The 21,439-nt window shown below is 45.9% G+C and overlaps 2 protein-coding genes across 4 annotated transcripts; both read left to right on the forward strand.

Moving 5' to 3' along the window:
* Positions 1-960: 960 nt before the first annotated feature.
* LOC132455996 (growth hormone receptor-like) lies at positions 961-10,870 on the forward strand. 2 transcript variants are annotated; one of them, XM_060050118.1, is made up of 10 exons: positions 961-1,124; positions 1,407-1,499; positions 3,219-3,306; positions 6,411-6,531; positions 6,924-7,090; positions 7,571-7,749; positions 8,057-8,201; positions 8,557-8,638; positions 8,910-8,979; positions 9,256-10,870. In XM_060050118.1, the coding sequence occupies exons 3-10, from the start codon at positions 3,228-3,230 to the stop codon at positions 10,096-10,098; spliced, it is 1,686 nt and encodes a 561-aa protein (XP_059906101.1). In that variant the 5' UTR covers positions 961-1,124; positions 1,407-1,499; positions 3,219-3,227; the 3' UTR covers positions 10,099-10,870. The 2 variants fall into 2 exon arrangements, with proteins under 2 accessions (XP_059906101.1, XP_059906100.1); XM_060050117.1 differs by lacking the exon at positions 1,407-1,499 and having other exon boundaries at positions 980-1,124.
* A 3,515-nt stretch (positions 10,871-14,385) lies between these two features.
* Positions 14,386-20,976, forward strand: nim1kb (NIM1 serine/threonine protein kinase). 2 transcript variants are annotated; one of them, XM_060050121.1, is made up of 5 exons: positions 14,386-15,878; positions 16,318-16,406; positions 16,928-17,298; positions 18,321-18,589; positions 19,220-20,976. In XM_060050121.1, exons 3-5 carry the CDS (start codon positions 17,025-17,027, stop codon positions 19,964-19,966), a joined length of 1,290 nt encoding a protein of 429 aa, XP_059906104.1. In that variant the 5' UTR covers positions 14,386-15,878; positions 16,318-16,406; positions 16,928-17,024; the 3' UTR covers positions 19,967-20,976. The 2 variants fall into 2 exon arrangements, with proteins under 2 accessions (XP_059906104.1, XP_059906102.1); XM_060050119.1 differs by having other exon boundaries at positions 14,386-16,406; positions 16,996-17,298.
* The last annotated feature ends 463 nt before the right edge of the window (positions 20,977-21,439 follow it).

Below are 21,439 nucleotides of genomic sequence, written 5' to 3' on the forward strand. Positions count from 1 at the left end.
TTGAGGACACAACAATCGACTAAACAACAAAACGATCATGGAACAGAAAGGCAACTGTCCCTAAAGAAGTGAGTCCTAGATCATTCACAGTACAACCTGATGATGGACAAGTGTTTAGGCGTTACCGCAGAAGTTTGCTTAGGGGCTCATGCAGGGGGAGCAGATCAGTGTACATTCAGACAGCCACACTGAGGATTCTCCTCCACCAAACACAGAGACGCTTGTCAACATGACCTGTAAGACCACCAGAGAGGCTTGGAGAGGATGAGACTGAAGGGGAATGTCTAGGAGAAGGAATGCTTTTGTGTTGAATGTTATGGGTGGTGATAAGTAAAGTAATCGTATTGCTTTTATCAAAAGGTGTGAGGAGAACAATGAAATATAGATTTGAGTTCAATTGAAATGTTACGTTGGACAATGTTTTATGGAAAGCTTGCAAATGCATATGGAGTTAGAAAGGGAGATGTAATGTGTCTATAGGTCGGCTTTATGGGTTTGAGTGGGCTAGCCCATCTAGCGCGTAGGCCTACTAGTTCAAGAGGAAATCAGAGCAACCTTTACCTGCACGGCGAAACGACATATTAAAGAGACTAAATTTCCTAGCAACCATATAATCGTCGTAGGATTTCATATACATTGAGAAACATTACAATTCCTTCGTTGAGAGTTTACATTTGGGCCAACGTTAAGATTTGGGCACCTTCACCTACCATTCGTGTTGTCTTTATATGATCCATCCTAAATGCCGCAGGACTATTTGACAGATGAACTGCCCTTGTGGTCTAACATAATCCGTAGCGGTCCCACACATGGCCGAAAGATGTCACCTCTGCTGCTTTTGTCTCTACCCCAGAATAAAAAAAACGTGTAACCTCTGTCCTGCAGTTGTAACCTATTTATAGACAACATGCATCCGGGATCCATGTGGACGCAGAATCGTCCTTTCCTGGAAAGCGAAACACCCGTCTGGGACGTGGTGTTATTGTCCTTCAAACCTGGCCGCCAGATGCGCTCTTAGGTCCGGGTTACCGGGTTTGGATTTTTCTGCAGAAGAACTGTTAATAAATCGACATATTGAAAAGGGAACGAGTGGACTGAGGGCTATTTAGCCTACTAGGACTAAGGTGAGTTGGTTTGCTCACGTCACGGCTCTGATACGACCCTTCCAACTTCAGGTTAACGTAGTTTCGCTGATATACGTTTTCTACTAAATGTCTTATATAGGCTATTAGAGATTTTATTTCCTATTAGGCCTACTATATTTTCTGTTTTTTTGTCCCTTCCTTCCTTTGTATAGAATACAACACGTAGGCTAAGATAGTTATTGGAACAGTCAGTCACGTAAGTCAGCAAGTAGGCCTAATTGCAGCCTAGTATTTACATTTATTTCCCCTCGTTTTTGACAGAATCCCAAAATGACAGATTTGATTCGAATCAGTGGACGGCTGTATGAAATGAACTGCCGGTTTTGCTGCACACCATAATGAAAGAAAGTTAAGGTAAAAGGGCAATGCTGTCGCGGGTCCAGATCAACTCACATTAACCAACGTTTATGAACGCCAATTAATTGGACAAATGAAATAATGGCATCTGATAATCACCAACTGACAGATTGAGTTCAAATGGCCAAGTTCCTAAGTAGCCTATTTCCCCATTTACAAAATAAATAACGATTTATTTATTGATTATTCATTCGGCTGCATATGTTAAACAAATGGATTTTCGTTATTAAAACGTTGGACAACACATTTAAATGAATACGTTTTGCGGGTTTTCCTTTAACGAGCATAAAACGGCCTGCATTCACGCGCCTATACAGTCACGTGGGGACGTCATCTTCAGCTGCTCCTGCAGTCACTCACATCCTGAGTATTAGTAGGATGTTTTTTCTCTGCAGCAAAGTCAAGAGCTGTGTTGAACACCGGAAACCCTCAATCGTTCTTATCTGTATTATTATACCCTCCTACCAATTTTACCATTTAGTAAATATGATGGTGGTCACAGTGATGCACCATGGCTTCTTATTTTTATTTTACCGAAAAAAAAAGTTTGTATCATCATAAGGTAAAATGGCCTAGTCTAAGTAAGTAGGCCTAGTCTATATTATGTCTTGCAAGTGGTTGGCAGGATAAGCTAAAAGTGTTTTTTTCTCAGCAGTAACCCAACTTAATTTTCATTGCATTACAATTTTTAAACATTACTCATGCATGAAAATATATCAGTATAAGAAGTAACAAACAATTGGGGTACATATTATTATTGCGCATAGTGTATTATGTTAGCCAATTATACAAGTAAATGATAAGTAAAAGGATAAAAGGCAGGACTAATATAATGCAAATAATATAGAACTATAATAGCATAACTGAGGGCAGGGAAGAGTACATTTGAATGGTCTAAACCCATAACAATACTGTTTCTTTCGAATTCTCGGCTGAGCCTGGGAAGTGGGAGTTTTAGATTTCACAAGATCTGGCACCAGTACAACTGGAATAAATGTCATTTAAAGCACTGGTTACACAATGCAAAACATCAAGGAAAAGGGAAGATAAATCATTAGAATTAACGATTGAAGCATTATGAGAAATCCCTAATTTTTTGTCATTGTTTTTTTATTGTGCTTATTTTATTGGTCTATTTTTTCTTAGGGTGGTAAAAAAAAAGATTATAAAGCCTACCGCTTCAATGTTTTGCAGACCCACAAGTATTTATTACTCATAGTCCAGTCCACTTCAAAAGCCTTGTGCATTGGAATGCTGTTTAAGCAGGGAGCATTTTTCATGCTCTTCACAAGCCTATATATTATTTTGTCGTTGATTACATTAACATTGAATTCTCACACATTATTAATGTATTGATGTCTTTTTTTATTGTGTTTTATATTGTATTTTAATTAGGGTTTTTGTGGAGGTGTTTGTGTGTGTGTGTGTGTGTGTGTGTGTGTGTGTGTGTGTGTGTGTGTGTGTGTGTGTGTGTGTGTGTGTGTGTGTGTGTGTGTGTGTGTGTGTGTGTGTGTGTGTGTGTGTGTGTGTGTGTGCGTGTGGTGTGTGTGTGTGTGTGTGTGTGTGTGTTTGTGTGCGTGTGAGTGGGGGGAGTCAAGGAGTGGCCTTCTCTGGACCTATTTAATGGTGGTAGTGGGCTGGACCAGGAAGAGGTGGGAGTTGTGTGGCTTGAGTCGCGCTGAGTACATTGAGTCACCACATGTTCTCCCTGTATAGTTCCACGCCATGGCTGCCTCACTCTCCCTGCTCCTCTCACTCCTCATACTGGGCACGCTTTCTGCACAGGAACTGGCCTCTGAGCATGGTATGTACCAGGATTTACTAGATCCCTCCCTCGTGTGTGTTGTTTGTCTAATGTATGTTCACATGTGTGCGTACTACGCAATGTGTTATCCAGACATAAACCTAGAGTTTGCCTGCAGTGTTAGTCCCCCTGTTTAGCCCATAGCCGGTGATGAACAGATTCCTTTTTATTACAATGCATATCCCTTCACGAAAATGTATTGTTCTTTTGAACCCGCTGTGGAATGTATAAGTATATACTTAAATCTTAGTCATTATGTATCCAGCAACAGATAACAAAAAGATTATAATTTAGTTATGTATTAACAAAAGCAAAACATGAGACTTCATCAGAGACGGGGCTGAGGCATTCAAGCAGATACAGTTTGTGTAAGTGTGTGTGTGTTGCATAACACTAAAGCGCTGTACAGAGACGAGGCTTGGAGGAGAGCCAGTCGATTTATAGTGAAGCGGCTTCCCAGGAATTCCTGTGTAGCGGCAAGAACCATTCCTCTCTGGGGCAACATAGAACAATAGGGAGCACTCTTGTCTGATACTCCCTTTTCAGAGAAGGACTTGCTGGTTCTGGACCGATTGTTTGCCTGTTTACATGCATGCACTGTTGTTGTGTTCAGATGCTAATGCCCTTGGAATGCAGCTCAAGATTGCCTCGAGTGGCTTCTTTTCGTTGCGCTGAGCCACTTGTTTGGTGAACAGGCTGTTTGTGTTCCAATGTGCGTATTAAGTACCGTTCCGCGCGCTGCCGATAGAATTTTGGAGAGGCCACCACCGCGGTGTGTGTGGTGCCAGATAGTTAACAGAAACAGTTTTCCTAGAATCCCGGGTGCGCCCGCCAAGTTTGATCTGTTGGCTTTGGGAAGCGGGCTTCAGCAGGCTCCAATTTGCAGACCTCGACACGCAATCAAAGAAATCTTAATAGAAAGCATTTGGAGTGCCTCGCTTCATGCTCTTTTTTTCCACTTCCACTCAATGTTTTGTATTGTTCCAAAAGCTTTCACGGTTGCCAATGCAAAATACCCGTGCATTTCTCCGGTCCAAATACAAAAACGTATTATATTCTAGAGAGACTGCTTTTGGACTTTCTTGTACATTGCTGTCTGTTGTGATGGATTCCAGCAGAGAGATGTTGGATGGCGGTCAGGGTTAGATAGTCGGTTTGTTGCCTTGTACTTTGGATGACCCTGTTAACTGTTTAGGACAGGAAGTGGCTCCGATATCACAGCTAGCACGTAGCCGAGGGAGGGAAATGGCTTCAATAATCTCATATGAAGGGGCCTAAGGGAGGGCACTCGCAGGACAGAAGTAATAGTAGTTGTAGTAGTGCTCGGGCCGGGGCATTAGAAATGACTGTCATTGACTATCTAACACGAACAGTAGGTTTCAGTGTGGCACACCACATACATGCTACAGTGTGACAAATAATAATAAGATCACACAAAAAATGATCTCTAAAAAGATATAGCATGTGTGCTTTCTGATAATGCAAGTATTCATTTTTATTTACATCCATGAAAATTGTAGGTTTCTTTTTGCAAAGGCAGCCTTGGTATCTACTGTGCGTGTATTTACTTATGAAGTCAAGCTCACAGATCACTGTGCAAACACGGGTCCCGTTCATGTTTTTTAAGGAGCGATATCACAGACGCAGGCTTCCAGACCATCAACCCATTGTGCACATGCACCACGGTTATTAAGGTTACACAAGCGCTCCTATCACAAAGCCAGAACAGCAGTTCCCCACCTTGTGCTTGAGGTGTACCACGAAATAGTCGGCAAGACCTTTCGGTGAAACTACCTCTTATGCAAATAAAACAATAAAGATAAAAATGCATGAAATAGCTGAGCAAAGAGAGCCAGCGCTGTCTTGATACACGATTATTACCGCAAGAAGGCATTGGCCAATGAGAAACAGTGGGTGGGAAGAAATCTGCAACGATGTTTTATGATCCCGGTGTGTTTATTAAGAGTTAACACAAATGAACCCAAATAAAAAGCAATTATACCTTATTCACTGATAAATATGATTTTATTTGAATGATCTTTATAATTGTTTCCAATAATATAAATCTATTTATAGAATATAATCCCATCTCCAGTTCCCTTGCGTACTCAACAGGTTGAGTGATTGATAAAACACAACAGTGCAGTGGTGGATTTTGGTCCACCTAATAATTAGGACTGGAATCTCTATCTTGACGTAGCAGAGTATCAGATGTTTTTCCCCCTGTAGATGTTCCTGGTAAGAGTCATAGATCTGGTAAACAGGTTATTTTTATATTTCACCACCCCGCCCTCCTTGAACAAAAAAAAGAGTCCTTGCTGGCAGGAGATATTTACCATCACCAGTGCACCACCCATCATTTATCAACTATAGCAGTGAAGGAGCCATTTTGTCCTTGGCACTCGCTCCAAATGTAATATTTGTGTGATATATATACTGACATATATACAGCCATAATCCCTGTACATTGCAGTGGATGGTTGATGGAGATGGATATTATTGTAGGGGGTGTGTTGTGAGTTTTAAAGCATGACTTATGGCTGTTGCTTGAATAGTGATGGACTATTGAATAAAAGAAAGCACTGCACTGCTGATGCTTATAAAGGATATGATTTCAAGGCTTTATACAGTTTATCAAGGCGTTCCTATTCTGGCATGAGGTACATCGTATCATGCATACCTCCTCAACACAGAGCGATTGCTTCGGTTTAGTTCACATATTTGAACAGGTTTCCGGCCTGCCCAAATACCCCTCAGTGTGTTCTCTGAGGCCTCTCTCGGGACCTTTGAGGCCGGTAGGTAGGCTACCCTTGCGTCTCCCGCGGGGCAGAGATCACACTATTCTAGGAAAGTTGAGCTGCCGTTCCCCCCCAGCGCTGCTGCTTCTGCGGTTTTAAATTACGACTTGCCAGCCCGGATCAACCTCATTCAAACAAGTCCCCGCAGGACCCTACACATCATGTTGACGGCGTGTAAGGGTTAACATGAAGCAAGCGGTTCTGAAGTGTGTCCTAAGCCATAATGTTTGTCCCTCTCCCTCTCCCTCTCCCTTTCCCCCCTCTCTCCTCTGCCCCCCCCCCCCCCCCCCCCCCTCCCCGGATCAGTCCTTCCCCATCTGACCAGCTGTGTTTCTAACGACATGGAAACCTTCCGCTGCAGTTGGAATGTCGGAACATTCCAGAACCTATCACAGCCCGGAGACCTCAGGCTATTCTACATTAAAAAGTAAGAACATCCTAAGAACATGAATCGCATTTCTAGGAAATGTAGTGGCCTTGCACGTGGGATTTGGTATTTGGAACTAATAAAGAACACAGGTGGCCTGCCAAAAATAACCAGGTGCAGTGTTATCACAAACCGTTTATTTTCTTGGATTGTTGTGTCTATTCCTGCTGCAGCGTTCCAGTCAACAGGGCAAAACTCTTTTGGTTTGGTTTTGCAAAATGGAAGTTAATATAGAACATATAGCAGTCTATTACAAGCCTGTTTCACCGTCTCCTCTGCTCTTTTTTTTGTCGCATCAAATTATTTGACGCTGTTTTCTTCTTTCCTGCCTCAAACGTAAATGAGCAAAGTCAACGTTCACCATCAGCCGATTACTCTCCCGACGCCCGCAGGAACCTCCAGTCCCTCAGAGAGTGTCCCCAGTACGGCCCCCCCGGCACCAGTGAGTGCTACTTCAGTGAGAACCACACCAGCATCTGGATTTACTACAGTGTGCAGCTCTTCTCCCGGGACCGCGCCGTCCTCTATGACGAGAGAATCTTCCCCATCGAGGAGATCGGTGAGAGGGAAGCTCTTCTTCGGCTTGTTTCAGAAACCTGGTGTTGAATCAATGTTCATTTATACATACATATATATATATATATATATATATATATATATATATAGATAGATAGAGATAGATAGGGTTAACGCAGTTTCTGCTTTTGTATTTCAGAAATGTGGTCCTATATAATTTTTAATTATCTTATAATTGTTGATGTTGTTAGTAGTTAGCATTCAATGTAGTCGTAGTGGAAGTATAATTTTCTTATTTTAATTCAATGTAAACATATTCCTTACAGAACAATAGTTCCAATGAACCAGTATTGGTTTCTGAAAAAAGGAATACAAACATTTGTACGTCCATTATATAAACATTTTATAAACAATATTATGACATATTATAAATGTCAACCATCAACTGTAACAGAAAGGGGCTGATACTTTTCCAACCTCCTTCATTTGGTCTTAATTCTTCTTGTCCCTGATGTACCTCCAGTTCAACCCGATCCACCTGTGGAGCTGAACTGGACCCTGCTGACAGTGGCCCCGAGCGGGACCCACTTCGACGTCAGGCTGAGCTGGAAGGCCCCGCAGACGGCCGACGTCAAGACGGGCTGGATGAGGCTCGAGTACGAGGTGCAGCACCGCGAGGGGGACGCCGACGCCTGGAAATCGGTGGGCGTCCGAATCGCTGTTGAAAAGCACGATGAATTCATGCTTCCGATATCTGGGATGTGATTGTTGTCGAATTGATGTAGGATCCGTTAACGGTCTTAAACATTAGGGTATTTGGTTTCTAACTGATAAGGATTCTGTTGAAACTGGGATTTTCCTCTGATTTTAAGGACTCGAAACCAAAGTTCATGACCTTTGTTGTCCCTGTCCCCGGTCGCCCTCAGAGCTAATGGTTAAGCTGAGGCCAGGACCGTTACCCCTGGTTGTTGGAAAGCCGGTGATGATGTTCCCTGGCTCCTTTTAATAGAAAGACCTTCAGAGGAACACGGTTACCTCACTCTATGGGCTGCAGACCAACGTGGACCACGAGGTCAGAGTGAGGTCTAGGATGCTGTCCTTCAAGGAGTTTGGAGCTTTCAGCGACTCCCTATTCATCCGTGTCGCCTCCCAAGGTGAAACCATAGAATGTTTTCTCCTTCGTTATCTATTTCAAGCGATAGTGTCACACTCCGATGCTCTGATAAAAGATAACCAAGCTATTTGTTTGAAGAGAATTCTGCTTCATACACGTTTTGGGAAAAAAATATCGAAGTTTCCGCCGTCAAACCTGTTTCCAAAGTCCAACTATGGCAGGGAGACGGTGTTGACGTGGTGGGCTGGGATTTTTACACAAGAACCTTTGAATGAAGTAGGACCCTGTCAATACAAAATATCTCAACCGGTGTTCATTGTTTTTATTCATCCAACTGTATTATGAAGTTAGCATTTCAATTATGACATTTTATGTTTTTATTTTTTTATTCTCAGTCTCCAGATTCCCTATTGCCATCCTCTTGATTTTCGCTGCCTTGTGTTTCCTTGGCGTTCTAATGTTGGTCATGCAACAAAGGTAAGTCCCTCTTAGCGTTCTGAGCATTGAATACTGACTTTAGTGATTTACGGAGTAGACAATGCAATGTGTTCACATAAGGAGTGGCTAATATGTACATCTTCATCCAATTAATTAATTAATTATGCTGCTATTATTTAAAGTGTAATTTTGCTAGATTTCTTTTACGTTTTATCATTATATAGTAGTATTATAATCGATAATTGTATACCCAAAATGACCTGATGTTCCTAATAATATTCCTATATGAATGTATCTGTACTTGCATTAGGTTGATGGTTATACTCCTGCCTTGGGTTCCTGGACCTAAAATCAGAGGATTTGACCCAGAACTACTCAAGGTTCCCAATAAATTAATTACTATTTCTGTACGAAATTCCGTAGGAAATTGACTAAATTCTTTTGGAATGCAATTCGATCAAAAATAGTTTGTACGTTTTTGAACTTAAACTGATGCTTAAGCAGGGAGCAATAATACAAACTGACAAAGTCAGTTTGTATAATAATAACAATAATGTATAATTTATTTATGTTGAATTTATTATACGTATAAGAAATCTTACTAGATGCACCAAAAATGTGTCTTCTCGGTTTACATCTGACTCTGTGTGGGGCAGAACGGCAAGCTGTCGGAGCTGATGTCCGCTCTGGGGACGCACGATGAACTGAAGTCTACCAACAACAACCAGAGCGACCCCTGGGTGGAGTTCATCGACCTGGACATCGAGGAGGAGGAGGAGGAGGAGGGCTCATGCGGGCCCGGGGACGCCGGCTCCCCCTCCTCGCCCCGCGCGCCCCTCTCCTCCCTGGGGCTCCGGGACGACAGCGACTCGGGCCGGGACAGCTGCTGCTGCTGCGACGGCCCGTCCGACCACGGCCGCTCCTCCTCCTGCGAGCCCCCCGCACCCCGCGGCCCCGCCCGGGACCCCTCCGCCTGGCCGACCCGGGAGCGGGCGGGCCCCGTGGGCCTCCCCGCCGCCGATCTGTACACCCTTGTGAGCCACGTGCACGGCTCCGGAGAGGTGCTCCTCAAGGCCGGGGAGGAGGAGGCACAGCGGAAGGAGGAGGAGGAAGAGGAGGAGGAGAAGCACAAGCAGGAGGAGGAGGAGGAGGAGGAGAAGGAAAACGCAACGATCGACTTCCGGCTGGTGATGACGGCGGACGCGGAAGAGGCTGAAACCTGGGGGTACTCCTCAGAGCGGGACGCGGGCAAGACGAGCGTAGGGGAGCCCAGCGTCCCACCGTCAGCCCTGCCTTCCTGGGGGTGCCAGGGCTGTCCCCAAGGGGCCTACACGGCTGCACAACCCCTGAGCTACACCCTGGTGGAGGGGGTGGACAAGCAGAACAGCCTGCTGCTGGGGCCCAACAACACACCCGTCGCCTGGCTATGCACGCCCAAGTCTGTGCCGACGCCTGAGGGATACCTGACCCCCGACCTTTTGCGGGACATCACGCCCTAGATCGTGAACATGTATTCCACATGTTGGCTGCCAGCCAAATTGTGTTGAAGATACGATGTGGTGTGTAACATTTGGTGCCTGGGCTCGGGGCGCCACCGTTAGTCTCTCTATCGCCATCTGGAGGAGGAGGGTGACACTACTGCTGTCACAGAAGAATAAAGATTATGAGAGAGTTCTCTTTAGGTTGGACTGGGAGGACTGTGTACCTCGTGGAATGACACAGGGCCACGTAACGTGTCAGCTGTGAAGTGTTTAACACAACCACTCCTCGGGGTCTGGTTCATCCCCTTACACAACTGTTTTGCTTAGGGGGGAAATGTACAGACCACAAAAAAACAGATATAACCCAGGGAATGTCTTTGTTTGGAACTGGTCTGGTTTATAGATTTTTCCGAATAAGCCCTGACGTAAAACAAAAAAGTTTGTCTCGGTGTAGTCATTCTAAGTAGCGACCTCTGTTGAGGAATTAAAAAAAAGACATTGTAAAGTGAGTTGTTTGGTGTTTTTTTTATCGATAATATTTTTTTTACTGTTTTGTTAACTCGCCCAAGTATTTTGTTTCTCATAAAACATATTTGTAAAAAGTCAGTAGGCCTCCTCTTGTTTATATAACATTGAAAAGCTAAACCTCTTTTAAGTCACACCTTTAAAAGTTTAGACTAAAAAATGTAGGATATCATGCTGCTTCACACTGACTTATCACAGTGCGATTGAACGTGATGAACCTGTTTTTTTTGTAGTGCACTTGCAAATAAACTCTTTGTGACTTCTTCGCTGTGTGATCTGAGTGATCTGTGATTGGTGTACACGGTTTGGACCCTAGTCTGTGATTGGATGGTGAAAGTCAGATAGCGTATGGTGTAAATAGCTTCTGGTTAGCTAGCACAGATGGCAAACGGTCATTTGAAAATAAAAACAAAAGCTCCGTGTTTGGACAAGCAGTTTTTACAAGATGTCAAAGTTAACGTGTGTCGATATTGAGAAACTAATGGGCTGTTTCACTCTGTTGGAACAGGTAGGCCTAACAAAGGGTCATGGAGTTACAGTCTACCATTATAATAGCATTAATATATGAGAATAGCCTAGAATGAAGCTATTTCGAGAGTCTAATTCTTTTTAATTGTAATAGACAATTTGCAGAAAGATCGGCGAAAATAACATGCTAGAGGCGAAGCTGGATGACGCCCAGCGGACTCTGAAGTTCTCCCTCATCAAAGAGAGAAGTCTGATGGAGGGTACCTACACTGTCTGACTCTGTAATGGGAGGATGTCTCCTAATGCTGGACCAAGGAAACTTCCGATAAGGAAAACGACTATTGCAGTCTCTTTCATTGCTGTTAACTATTAAGCAACATCAAAACAGGGACTTTATCCACGTATGGCTTGTGTTGCAGAGAGAGACGGTATTCTGGTCACAGTGAACACAGTCCAGGAGACGCTTCAGCAGCAGTACAACCTCAGAGGTGCAACCTCTCACCACTCTCACTGCGTGATAGCACACATACCACACATTTATTTCAATCATAATTAAAAAATAAATTACATCACAATTATCGAATTAATTTAACGATGATCTTACTGACAGACGTTAACGACAGTTTGAAGGACAGAATGGCTGAAATGAAAAGACATAACGAGAGGACAATTGCGGTAAGGATGGAAGATGTGTGATTAATTTACACAGCACATACACATCATTTAGTTTTTTACTTTATCTTACTTAAAAATAGCATTTCTGTTTGTAGTCATTCGAAAATAAAATAGGCAATGACCATGATCATTTTTATTTTCCCTACACTACACTACCAATTTCATTGTACAAGTTTGCACACTGACAATAAAGTATAAAGTATAAAGGTAGGCCTACAACTAGAACGATAGAAGATAAGGTATATTTTAAGGCTTTGTTTAGCTTTTTAAAACATCTAACACCAGAATTGTCGCATGCTGCCACAACGATTAGATTTCTACTTTTTTTTTAAATAATCTTTAATAGAACTAATGCCTGGGACCTTTCCAGGAGAAAGATGGTGAACTACAGAAGCTATTGAATGTTATGGAAGAAGAGGAAGGGCGCCACCAGAGGGCGCTGGAGACGGTAAAACAGCAGTGCCAGCGGGAGATTCAGGACATCCTCAAGCAATGTAAAGAACATGATGTGACGGTACCGAGCCAACCATGTCTGTTGCCTGTAGATGGAGCTGTTTTAGTGACTTCTGAACTGAGGCATATCTGCCAACAACTGTTTATTACTATGAACTTCCGTACTAACTTCTGTCAAAACACACACACACAGAATGCACAGAGGTATTCTAACAGCAGATTTGTGTGTTCTAATCTAAAGTGATGCTTACATATAGCTTTTTCTGACAAACAGTCCAGAAAAATGAACGTAAATTATCTGAAACAGAAAAGTCAGATATTATTTGCATTAGTCAAGCTATAAATGTAATTTGATAAATGACGAAACAAATAATTTATTGTCAGTGGATGTCAATCCAACCGTGTTAAACACTCTGTATAACCGAGGGAACATTACATTTAACCATATGGACATTTAAAGTATTGTAACAGAAAAAAAACTAGTTTTGTCATCCCCCTTTCCTCAAACCACACATTGGTACCCTCGAAACGTCATTTCGAGGGCATATCATCTCATCGTGATTTATTTAGACTATACAACTCGGTATCAGGATCAGTAAATATCTTGAAGGCAAATATTATCTTTTGAATGGACGAACAATAAATAAAACGGAATGTCCCATCACTACAATTGTGAAGAAATACTGCCGTCACAGACCTGTTATCAGGCCCTTGTGAGGTGATGTGACATCATGGCCTTGCCTTTCCATCCCAGTGGAAACTAAAGACGCAGAGCTGGCGAGACTTCTGGAGGGTAAAGAGGCTGAACTGCAGCGCATGAAGGACACGCTGAAGAACCAGGAGAAGGAGACACAGAACCAGCTCCTCAAGCTTCGAATGGAGGTTAAATAAGCCAGATATCTAAGGGTGCACTACTCACACTAGGCCATCTGGCCGTGGCCGTTGGCCGTTTTCACACCTAGCCGTGCTCAACTGGCCCCATTATTCTCTGGCCTGCACTCACACTAGGCCATGTGGCCGTGGCCGTTGGCCGTCACAACTGTGGCCTGGCCACGGTAGGCTCTTGTACATACGTCATCACTTCGTATTCTAATACGTCATCACCAAGCGTCCGCTGTGCGGACCATAATAAAGTCTGCCGCCAGTCAGAGTTTTAACAACAATGGACAACAACACAGAGAACACAGTTCGCACTTTGCTGAGTCTGTTGCTTATTTGGATATATGTAGCCGTGCGTGTGTGCGTGTCGCCTCATTAGCATCTGTACCGTAGCGGCCCGTACCGTAGCAGCACACCTCTCCCAAGTGGCCAAATTGGCCCGGCCTGGCCAGACTGGCCACACTCACACTGGCAGATTTGAGCACGGTTAGGTGTGAAAACGGCCACGGCCAGATGGCCTAGTGTGAGTGCACCCTAACAAGTCAGATACCGTGCTCTTGAATCGAGCAGTAGCCCCATGCCTTCTTAAGAAGAATCATAGAAGGGCACTATACTTCATGGCATTGACGTTAAAAAATTATGGTTGCTTCTGCTTGTGCAATGTAGAGATCCTTGAGATAGTCTGTGTGGGAGACGTTTGATGTCTTAGATGTGGTTTACCTCAGGTAGTTACGGTACATGCTATAGTAGAGGAGTGTATAACGTTGCTCTGTGTCGTTAGTTTGGTGCGACGCTCGCCAAGGTTCAGAACTCAGCCCAGCGCAGTCAGCAGCAGACCCAGCAGAACCCCAGTGCTGCCCACCTCAACATCTTCAAGAGGGTGATCTAACTGTCTATGTCCATCATGTGTGTCTGCTGGTCTGCCTTTTGATCGCTACTTGCCTGTCTGCGCTTATCAAATGTAATTGACTAATTAATTATTAGTGGGACATATCATGTAAATAATAAGAAAGCACACATGGTTATAAAAACAATATGTCTGTGTCTGTTTCTGTGTGTGTGCATGCAGGCCTGTGTATGCGTGCATGAGGTGGGGAATGCGATTCATGTGCGTTTGCGTGTTTTCACTAGAGGACACAAGTGATTAAGTGCTTTTGTGGTTTCCTAGAAACTGCACTTCATGCAGGAGGAGAAGGACCGGGAGATCATGGCTCTGCGCCAGAGGGTCCAGGCACTGGAGGCGCAGCAGCAGCAGCAACGCACCAGCGGCTCCACAGACGGACACCTCAAGAGGAGTAGGATGTAGCCGTCCCTCACCGGCCCATGCAATAACTCACACCACCATTTCAGTTCAAATCCCATTGAAAATTATATCGTTTTTTGTTTTTTTTCATCATTTTCAAAATGTCTTTGTTTACTTTGTGAAGCTGTTGCTCATGGTGTTCAGATGTTTATGGTTCGGTTATGGTTTCATGGTTTCATGTACGAGGTAGTGGACGTGATGCCACAGGTTCGTTCAGGACCAGTTTGTCCATGACGAGGCCAGTCCTCTTCTATGACCCTGTCTCGGATGTAATCCAATCAGAGCACAGTTCAAGACCCAGGCGGCAGGTCACACACAGAAGTGGAGAACTTTTTGAAACGTCATCGCGGAATTACTCCCAGCCTGTCAGAAGGATCAAGTCATTAATGCCAATTGACCTAATTAGTTAGTGTTGTTGTTGCGTGTTGTACTGCAAGACTAATGCTGACCTTGTAAGAACACAGAGGCTTGGTGCAACGCTGCAAATATCTGACATTTATTCTTCGTTGATTGTCAGTGGAGGGCCAGTCAAACTCTAATATGAGATGAAAGAAGCATTTATGTGTGTGTCTGTGTGTGTGTGTTTGTGTGTGAGAGAGTGTGTTTGTATGTGTACGTGTGTGTGTGTGTGTTTGTGGGGTTTCCGTCAGATCATTGCTGTCATCAGTACCAGGTTTCACTTTCTATGTTTTTCAAGAAGGTGAGATTGGGTTCAGTGTTTATTAACGATGACTAATACATGTTCTGCTGCTTGTTTGTTTTTCCGAACTTAATAAAACAAAATAAATACAAATATTGAACCGCCAATTTTTGGAAAGATTTAAACATTCCATGTAATTATAGTGTTTGTGTAGATTACAGGGAAACACTTGTCACATCCCAGACTATTTTAACTCAAATAATGTAGACAAATAACGGCATAGACGAAGGGTGGAGGAAGTATTTAGGTAGGGAGGGGCACCGCCTATATCGCAATGTAAAATGTTTCTGCGTTTACAAGTTAGACAAGATAATAATGTAATGTCTTTTTTGTATTGTATTTATTTGCCTTTTTACAGAAACCAATATTCCAGTGTCATACCTACAAAACCGTAGGCCTACGTTTGCATGTCCACGGTGATTTGGACAATTTTCATTTGAGCAAAGTGGAAGGACCGTAGAGTACAGACCGTGGATGACTAGATTATTAACTGATTTCCAGGAAGGCTTCCATTCCCAGTATCTGTCTCCAGTTCTGCTCTCAGGTCCTAGTGCACCTGAAGGGAGTTGGCCCCGATCGCTTGCTGCTCTCCTATAAGCCTTTTACCCGGTCTAATCAGGTCACAAACATGCTTATCCCGATGGGAACACAAGGTAACGATCTTATGTAACACCTCATCCACACCGCACGGCTCACCCTACTACCAGGGATCAAGCGGCAGAGACGAAGCCCCAGTGAAGCACAGACATACGCTCAGCGACGGACCCTGGCTCTGACAACTCTTTTTTTTCGCTTGTGTGTATCTATGTATCACATGATACTAGTCTGTAGGACTGCATCGGTTGCATTCCTGCTCCATTATATTAGCTTTTTGCGCAAAAGGGTTTGAGACAGAGAGATAGATAGTGTGGATTAAAGCGCATGAAGCCACCTTAATCCCTGAACTCGGAGAGAGAGAGAAAGAGAGAGTGAGAGAGAGAGAGAGAGAGAGAGAGAGAGAGAGAGAGAGAGAGAGAGAGAGAGAGAGAGAGAGAGAGAGAGAGAGAGGAGGTAGAGGTGAGTGGTGGGACAATGAGGTCCATGACCGCGTGTCTTATGTTGATGCTAATGGGATGTGCTGGGACCACTGGGAAGTTGTCCTTTACAGTGGGAAGTGACAGCTGGTTTTGCCAGAGCGTCCGTGTGTCCAATGTTACCGTGTAGCGGTGTGACCGTTCTGTCTGTTGGGATCCAGCATCCGGTTCTTCTGAGAGTGGATTTCCATTTCCCATGGATTTCTTAAGACGTCTGTCGGGACTCAGAGTCTACCTGGAAAAGGATACGGTAAGAATAATAGCAATGCGACTAAACAATGATCCTGCTATAGCCTTTTGAGATGCTTTGATTGAAAACTATTTAATTATTTAGATTTTCAGTTTCAGATTTTTCGTATTATATATATTTTTTGAAAAAGTATCTTGCTTTCACAAATTCACATTGGAGTATTCATGAAAGAGGTGAAACTCTAGCACTACTAATACATTGTGTTTTGAGTCAATCATGGTTCATCGATTAAATGCATTGCATCAACGGCCAAAAATATATACGAATTCAGTGATTCTTAATAATTCATATCAGGAATTATTACATTATTATGAACATTGTTTTACATGTCATGAAAAAACGATGTAGTTTCATGACATTGTTTCATGACGTATAATACTTCCTAATTGCCTTTTACTGTAAATCCAGAGGAATAGAATAATCAAACAGGAATCCCATGTTGATGTGCAATATCCTTTCAACTCACACCTCACCCGATGACACTTGTCATCATACTGAACCTTCCACTTACTCGACCAAAGCCTTCATTGGAGCCCTGTCTGTGACCCCTGACCCCTGGCCCTGGTCCTCGGGACCCCGCTGCCTGCAGATGACGTGAACCCGGGGGCTGCGTGCGAGATGGCAGGAGGCCAGTACCAGGTGGCCCCGCCCGGGCGCGGGCCCAGCCTGTGCAGCCTGACGGACGGCTCCGACGTGGGCCCCGAGGAGGGGGACCCCGACGACGGCACCCACTCCAACCCCCTGAAGAGGCTGACCAGCTCCATGCGCACGGACGAGAAGGTGAGGAAGGAGCTCATCATCGGCCGCCGGGTGGGCTTCTACAAGGTCCGCGGGGAGATCGGCTGCGGGACCTTCTCGCGGGTCAAGCTGGCCTTCCACGCCCTCACCAAAGGTAAGAGGCGCTGAAGAGAGAGCAATAGTCAACTTCTAAAGCTCACCTGGACTGAGCTTCTACCTTTAGTGGTCAACACAGGATTAGCGATCAGAAAAGGGCCGGAATAGAGGAATATATATTGGAATATGGGATCATATCAATTGGAATGTAGGGAATAATAGCCTCATAGCATAATTCCGTATCTGGTGCAGAACCATGACCTCGAGGTCCTTCTCCTCCTGCATGAAGTGCAGCTTCTAGGAAACCACAAAAGCACTTTATCACCTCTGTCCTAGTGAAGACACACACACACACACACACACACACACACACACACACACACACACACACACACACACACACACACACACACACACACACACACACACACATATGCATTCCAGTGACCAAGCAACCATGCTGCAAGCACGCATTCACAGGCATGCATGCACACACACACGCACACACACACACACGCACACACGCACGCACGCACGCACGCACGCACGCACGCACGCACGCACGCACGCACGCACGCACGCACGCACGCACGCACACACACACACACACACACACACACACACACACACACACACACACACACACACACACACACACACACACACACACACACACATGTTGTTTATATATACATGTGTGTTTTCCTATACTTTCATAGCAAAAAGTTATATTCTAAGGTTCATTTTGTCAAATAGATGACATGGGTAGATAGTGATGCGGAATGTAAAGAGCACTCTGATTGTCTTAGGATACAGCAAATGAGGCACACGCACAGTGAATCAGCGGCGTTAGGAGAGTAGGGTTAGGTTAGGGTAGGTTACGCCAATTTGGCCAAAATATGACTCATAGCAATCATGCTCTGAGGAACCAGATATTGGAATAGACTGGACGAACAACAATTAGTCAATTTCGTGTGTCAGGCACATACACTAGTCATGTTCACCGACCCCCCAAATACCCGGCACTCCCTCTCTCTCTCTCTCTCTCTCTCTCTCTCTGGGGGCATCCCGTCCCTCCAGACAAGGTGGCCCTGAAGATCCTGGACAAGACGCGGATGGACGTCCAGGCCCAGAGGCAGCTGGCCCGGGAGATCGCCAACACGGAGCGGCTGCAGCACCCCAACGTGGTGCGTCTGTACGAGGTGGTGGAGACCCCCTGCCGCCTCTACCTGGTGCTGGAGTACGCGGGCGGGGGGGACCTCCACACCCGCATCTGTGACCGAGGCAAGATGGCCGCCGACTGCTGCAAGGTGGCCTTTGCGCAGATCCTGTTTGCCATCAAGTATTTGGTGAGGATGCTTTAGTTGGTACTTAATCGTCATGTTTTTTTTTAAAAGAACTATTCTTACTGGCAGGCATAACTGTTTTACCGTTTAGTATTTATTCATACAGCAGACACTTTCTATCGAGAGCACCTAACAGGGGTTTCAGATGCATAATGTCTAGGAGCAGCCTACCGGTAGACATTTAGCTCCAGGACGCCTACAGGTACCATATCTAATCTTTACCTACTCGACCTACTGTTGGTTCGACGCCACCTTAGGTTCCAAAACGCAACATAGTGCTGTAGGAATCAGGGACGCCTGTCATGCTTCGGGACTCAGGGATGGAGTGGAGCAGCGCCCTCTGCCCCCACCGCGACACCACTAACCACCTGCATCTGTTTGTGTGTGTGCATGCGTTTCTGTGCGCATGTGTGTGCGTTCGTGTGCGCGTGCGTGTGTACGCGTTTGAACGTGTGCGCGCGTGTGCATTTGTGCATGGCCATGTGCATGCGCGCGTGCGTGGCTCTGTGCGTGCATTCGTGTGTCTGTGTATGTGTGCGTGCGTGCGTGCGTGCGTGTGCGTGTGCGTGTGTGTACGTGTGCATGCGCACGTGCGTGTGCGTGCGTGTGTCCACGCCTGCGTGTGACGTGCAGCACAACAACATGATCATCCACCGGGACCTGAAGGCGGAGAACGTGCTGTTCACGGCGCGCGGCTGCGTCAAGGTGGCCGACTTCGGCTTCAGCACGCGGGTCCCCGGCCCGGACCGCGCCCTGGACACCTTCTGCGGCTCGCCGCCCTACGCGGCGCCCGAGCTGTTCCGGGACGAGAGCTACCTGGGCCCCCCGGTGGACGTGTGGGCCCTGGGGGTCCTGCTCTTCTTCATGGCCACCGCCACCATGCCCTTCCGGGCCGACACCCTGGGCAAGCTGCGGCGCTGCGTGCTGGACGGCACCTACGCCGTGCCGCCCTGGGTGCCGGGCCCCTGCCAGAGGCTCATCAAGGGCATGCTGAGGCCCCTGCCCGAGGACCGCCACGCCGTGGACCAGATGCTGGGCTGCGATTGGCTGCTGCCCGTGGAGTTCCCCTGGCCCCTGCTGGGCCCGGTGCCCCCCGGATGGACGGACCGGGAGGAGGAGGAGGAGGTGGAGGAGGAGGTGCGGGCGGGCCTGGAGGAGCTGGGCTTCACCCGGGAGCACGCGGGGTCCCAACAGGGGCCCCCCCAGAACAGCCGGAGCCCGGTGACGGGCGCGTACCGGATCCTGCTGCACCGCACCCAGAGGAGGCGGGGCTGCGAGACGGTGCCGGTGGTGCGGGGCATGGTGCAGGACCCCAGGCGGGAGGGCCTGAAGGCCTACAGGGGCCTCAGACACTCCTCCAAGCTCTGCGTGGTCTCCTGATCCGGCGGGCGGCCGTCGCTCAGGAGGTCGCGCTGGTGACGACTGGTGTGACCGGAATGTCGCCAGTTTCGATCCCCGGAGCGTCGAGGTGTCCCTGAGCGAGACGCCTCGCCCGGACTGCCCCTGACGAGCTGGCTGTCGCCCTGCGCGGGTGACTCCGCCGTCAGTGTGGGATTTGTGAATGGTTGTAATTCGCTTTGGATAAAAGTGTCTACAAAATTGTAGTGTAAAAAAGTGTAAATGTTGATCCACATCACAGTCCGCATTGGATTCCACACTTACACTGTGCTTTAAAGCCGCTGTAAGCAATGTTGTCGTTCCCATGCGTCACCGTAAACGCGGGTCTTCCGTGACTCCTGTTTATTTTTTCCTGGCAGCTTCTTCTGTTCTTCAGTGTATTTTCTATCCTCCACTTTGTGTTTTTTTCCGGGAGCGCCTAATCGGTAGCTTCGCCTGCTCCGCTACTGTCAGTCATCACTGAAACCCCGGCTGCCTCGACATGAACGAGCAGAGGACCGCCTCCTGGTGGAGTTCTCTCTCCTGATTGGATAAAGTGGGAACGGGATACCTCAAAGTGTGTTTTGTGTTTACTGCAGAGCTGATGGACTGGAAGAGCCTTGCTACTGACTGGGAGACACCCTCTATGTTAGTGATTGTTGTCTCAGTGTTGAAGACTAATTTTAAGAAAATATCTCTTGAGCATAATGAAGAATGGAAATGATTGAATGTGCATTTAATTAGATAAACTGATGTGTTTCTGCTAATTGCTCGTTCCTTATCCTTCACAATATTCAGTAAAATTCAAGTGCCTCATGAGACAAACTTATGTCTGTGGCGTATCTGTGTTTACCACTTCCAAAAAGGGTATAGGCTACATGTTTCAAGACATGTTTCGAAAACTTTGGGAACTGCACTGAAATGTATTTGAATGATTTGTTTGTTACTATGGTTGGTTGGTTGAAAGCTTAACCCGGGCCATGTATGAAAAATAAAGCATGGTGGTTGTGCAAGTGCTTTGTTTTTTGGGATGCTTTTACTTTTCTAAGAAAGTGCACACTTTCATATAATAATCATGCATTTGATTAGTGCATGCACTATTTGTGAAGGGTTTTCACTAGTGCCTGCTGCAAGACTGCAAATACACAGTGGTCTAGCAGCAGCAGTCCGACACCAGACTATGACCTCAATAGAACCGGCCAAAACCAGACAGACCCATTCCCTGTTATTGTGTGAGTGCGTTTGTGTGAGCGAGTGCGAATCACCCCACCACCATCTGCACGAAACGGCAGATGGCGTGGCGTGGCTTCGAAGACATCTGCCCCGCGAGACAATAGGCGCTCTGTGTGCGGACTGGGGCGCGCTGGGGTCTGACAGCCGGCCGCGCGCTGCTATTGTGCGCGCTCTATTCACATTCAGATGAGCGCCTCAAAGTGGGCGGAGCTATCGTTTAGACAACAGCACGCAGATGACAGA

The sequence above is a fragment of the Gadus macrocephalus genome, chromosome 4 (assembly GCF_031168955.1).
Source record: "Gadus macrocephalus chromosome 4, ASM3116895v1".
Lineage (NCBI taxonomy): Eukaryota > Metazoa > Chordata > Actinopteri > Gadiformes > Gadidae > Gadus > Gadus macrocephalus.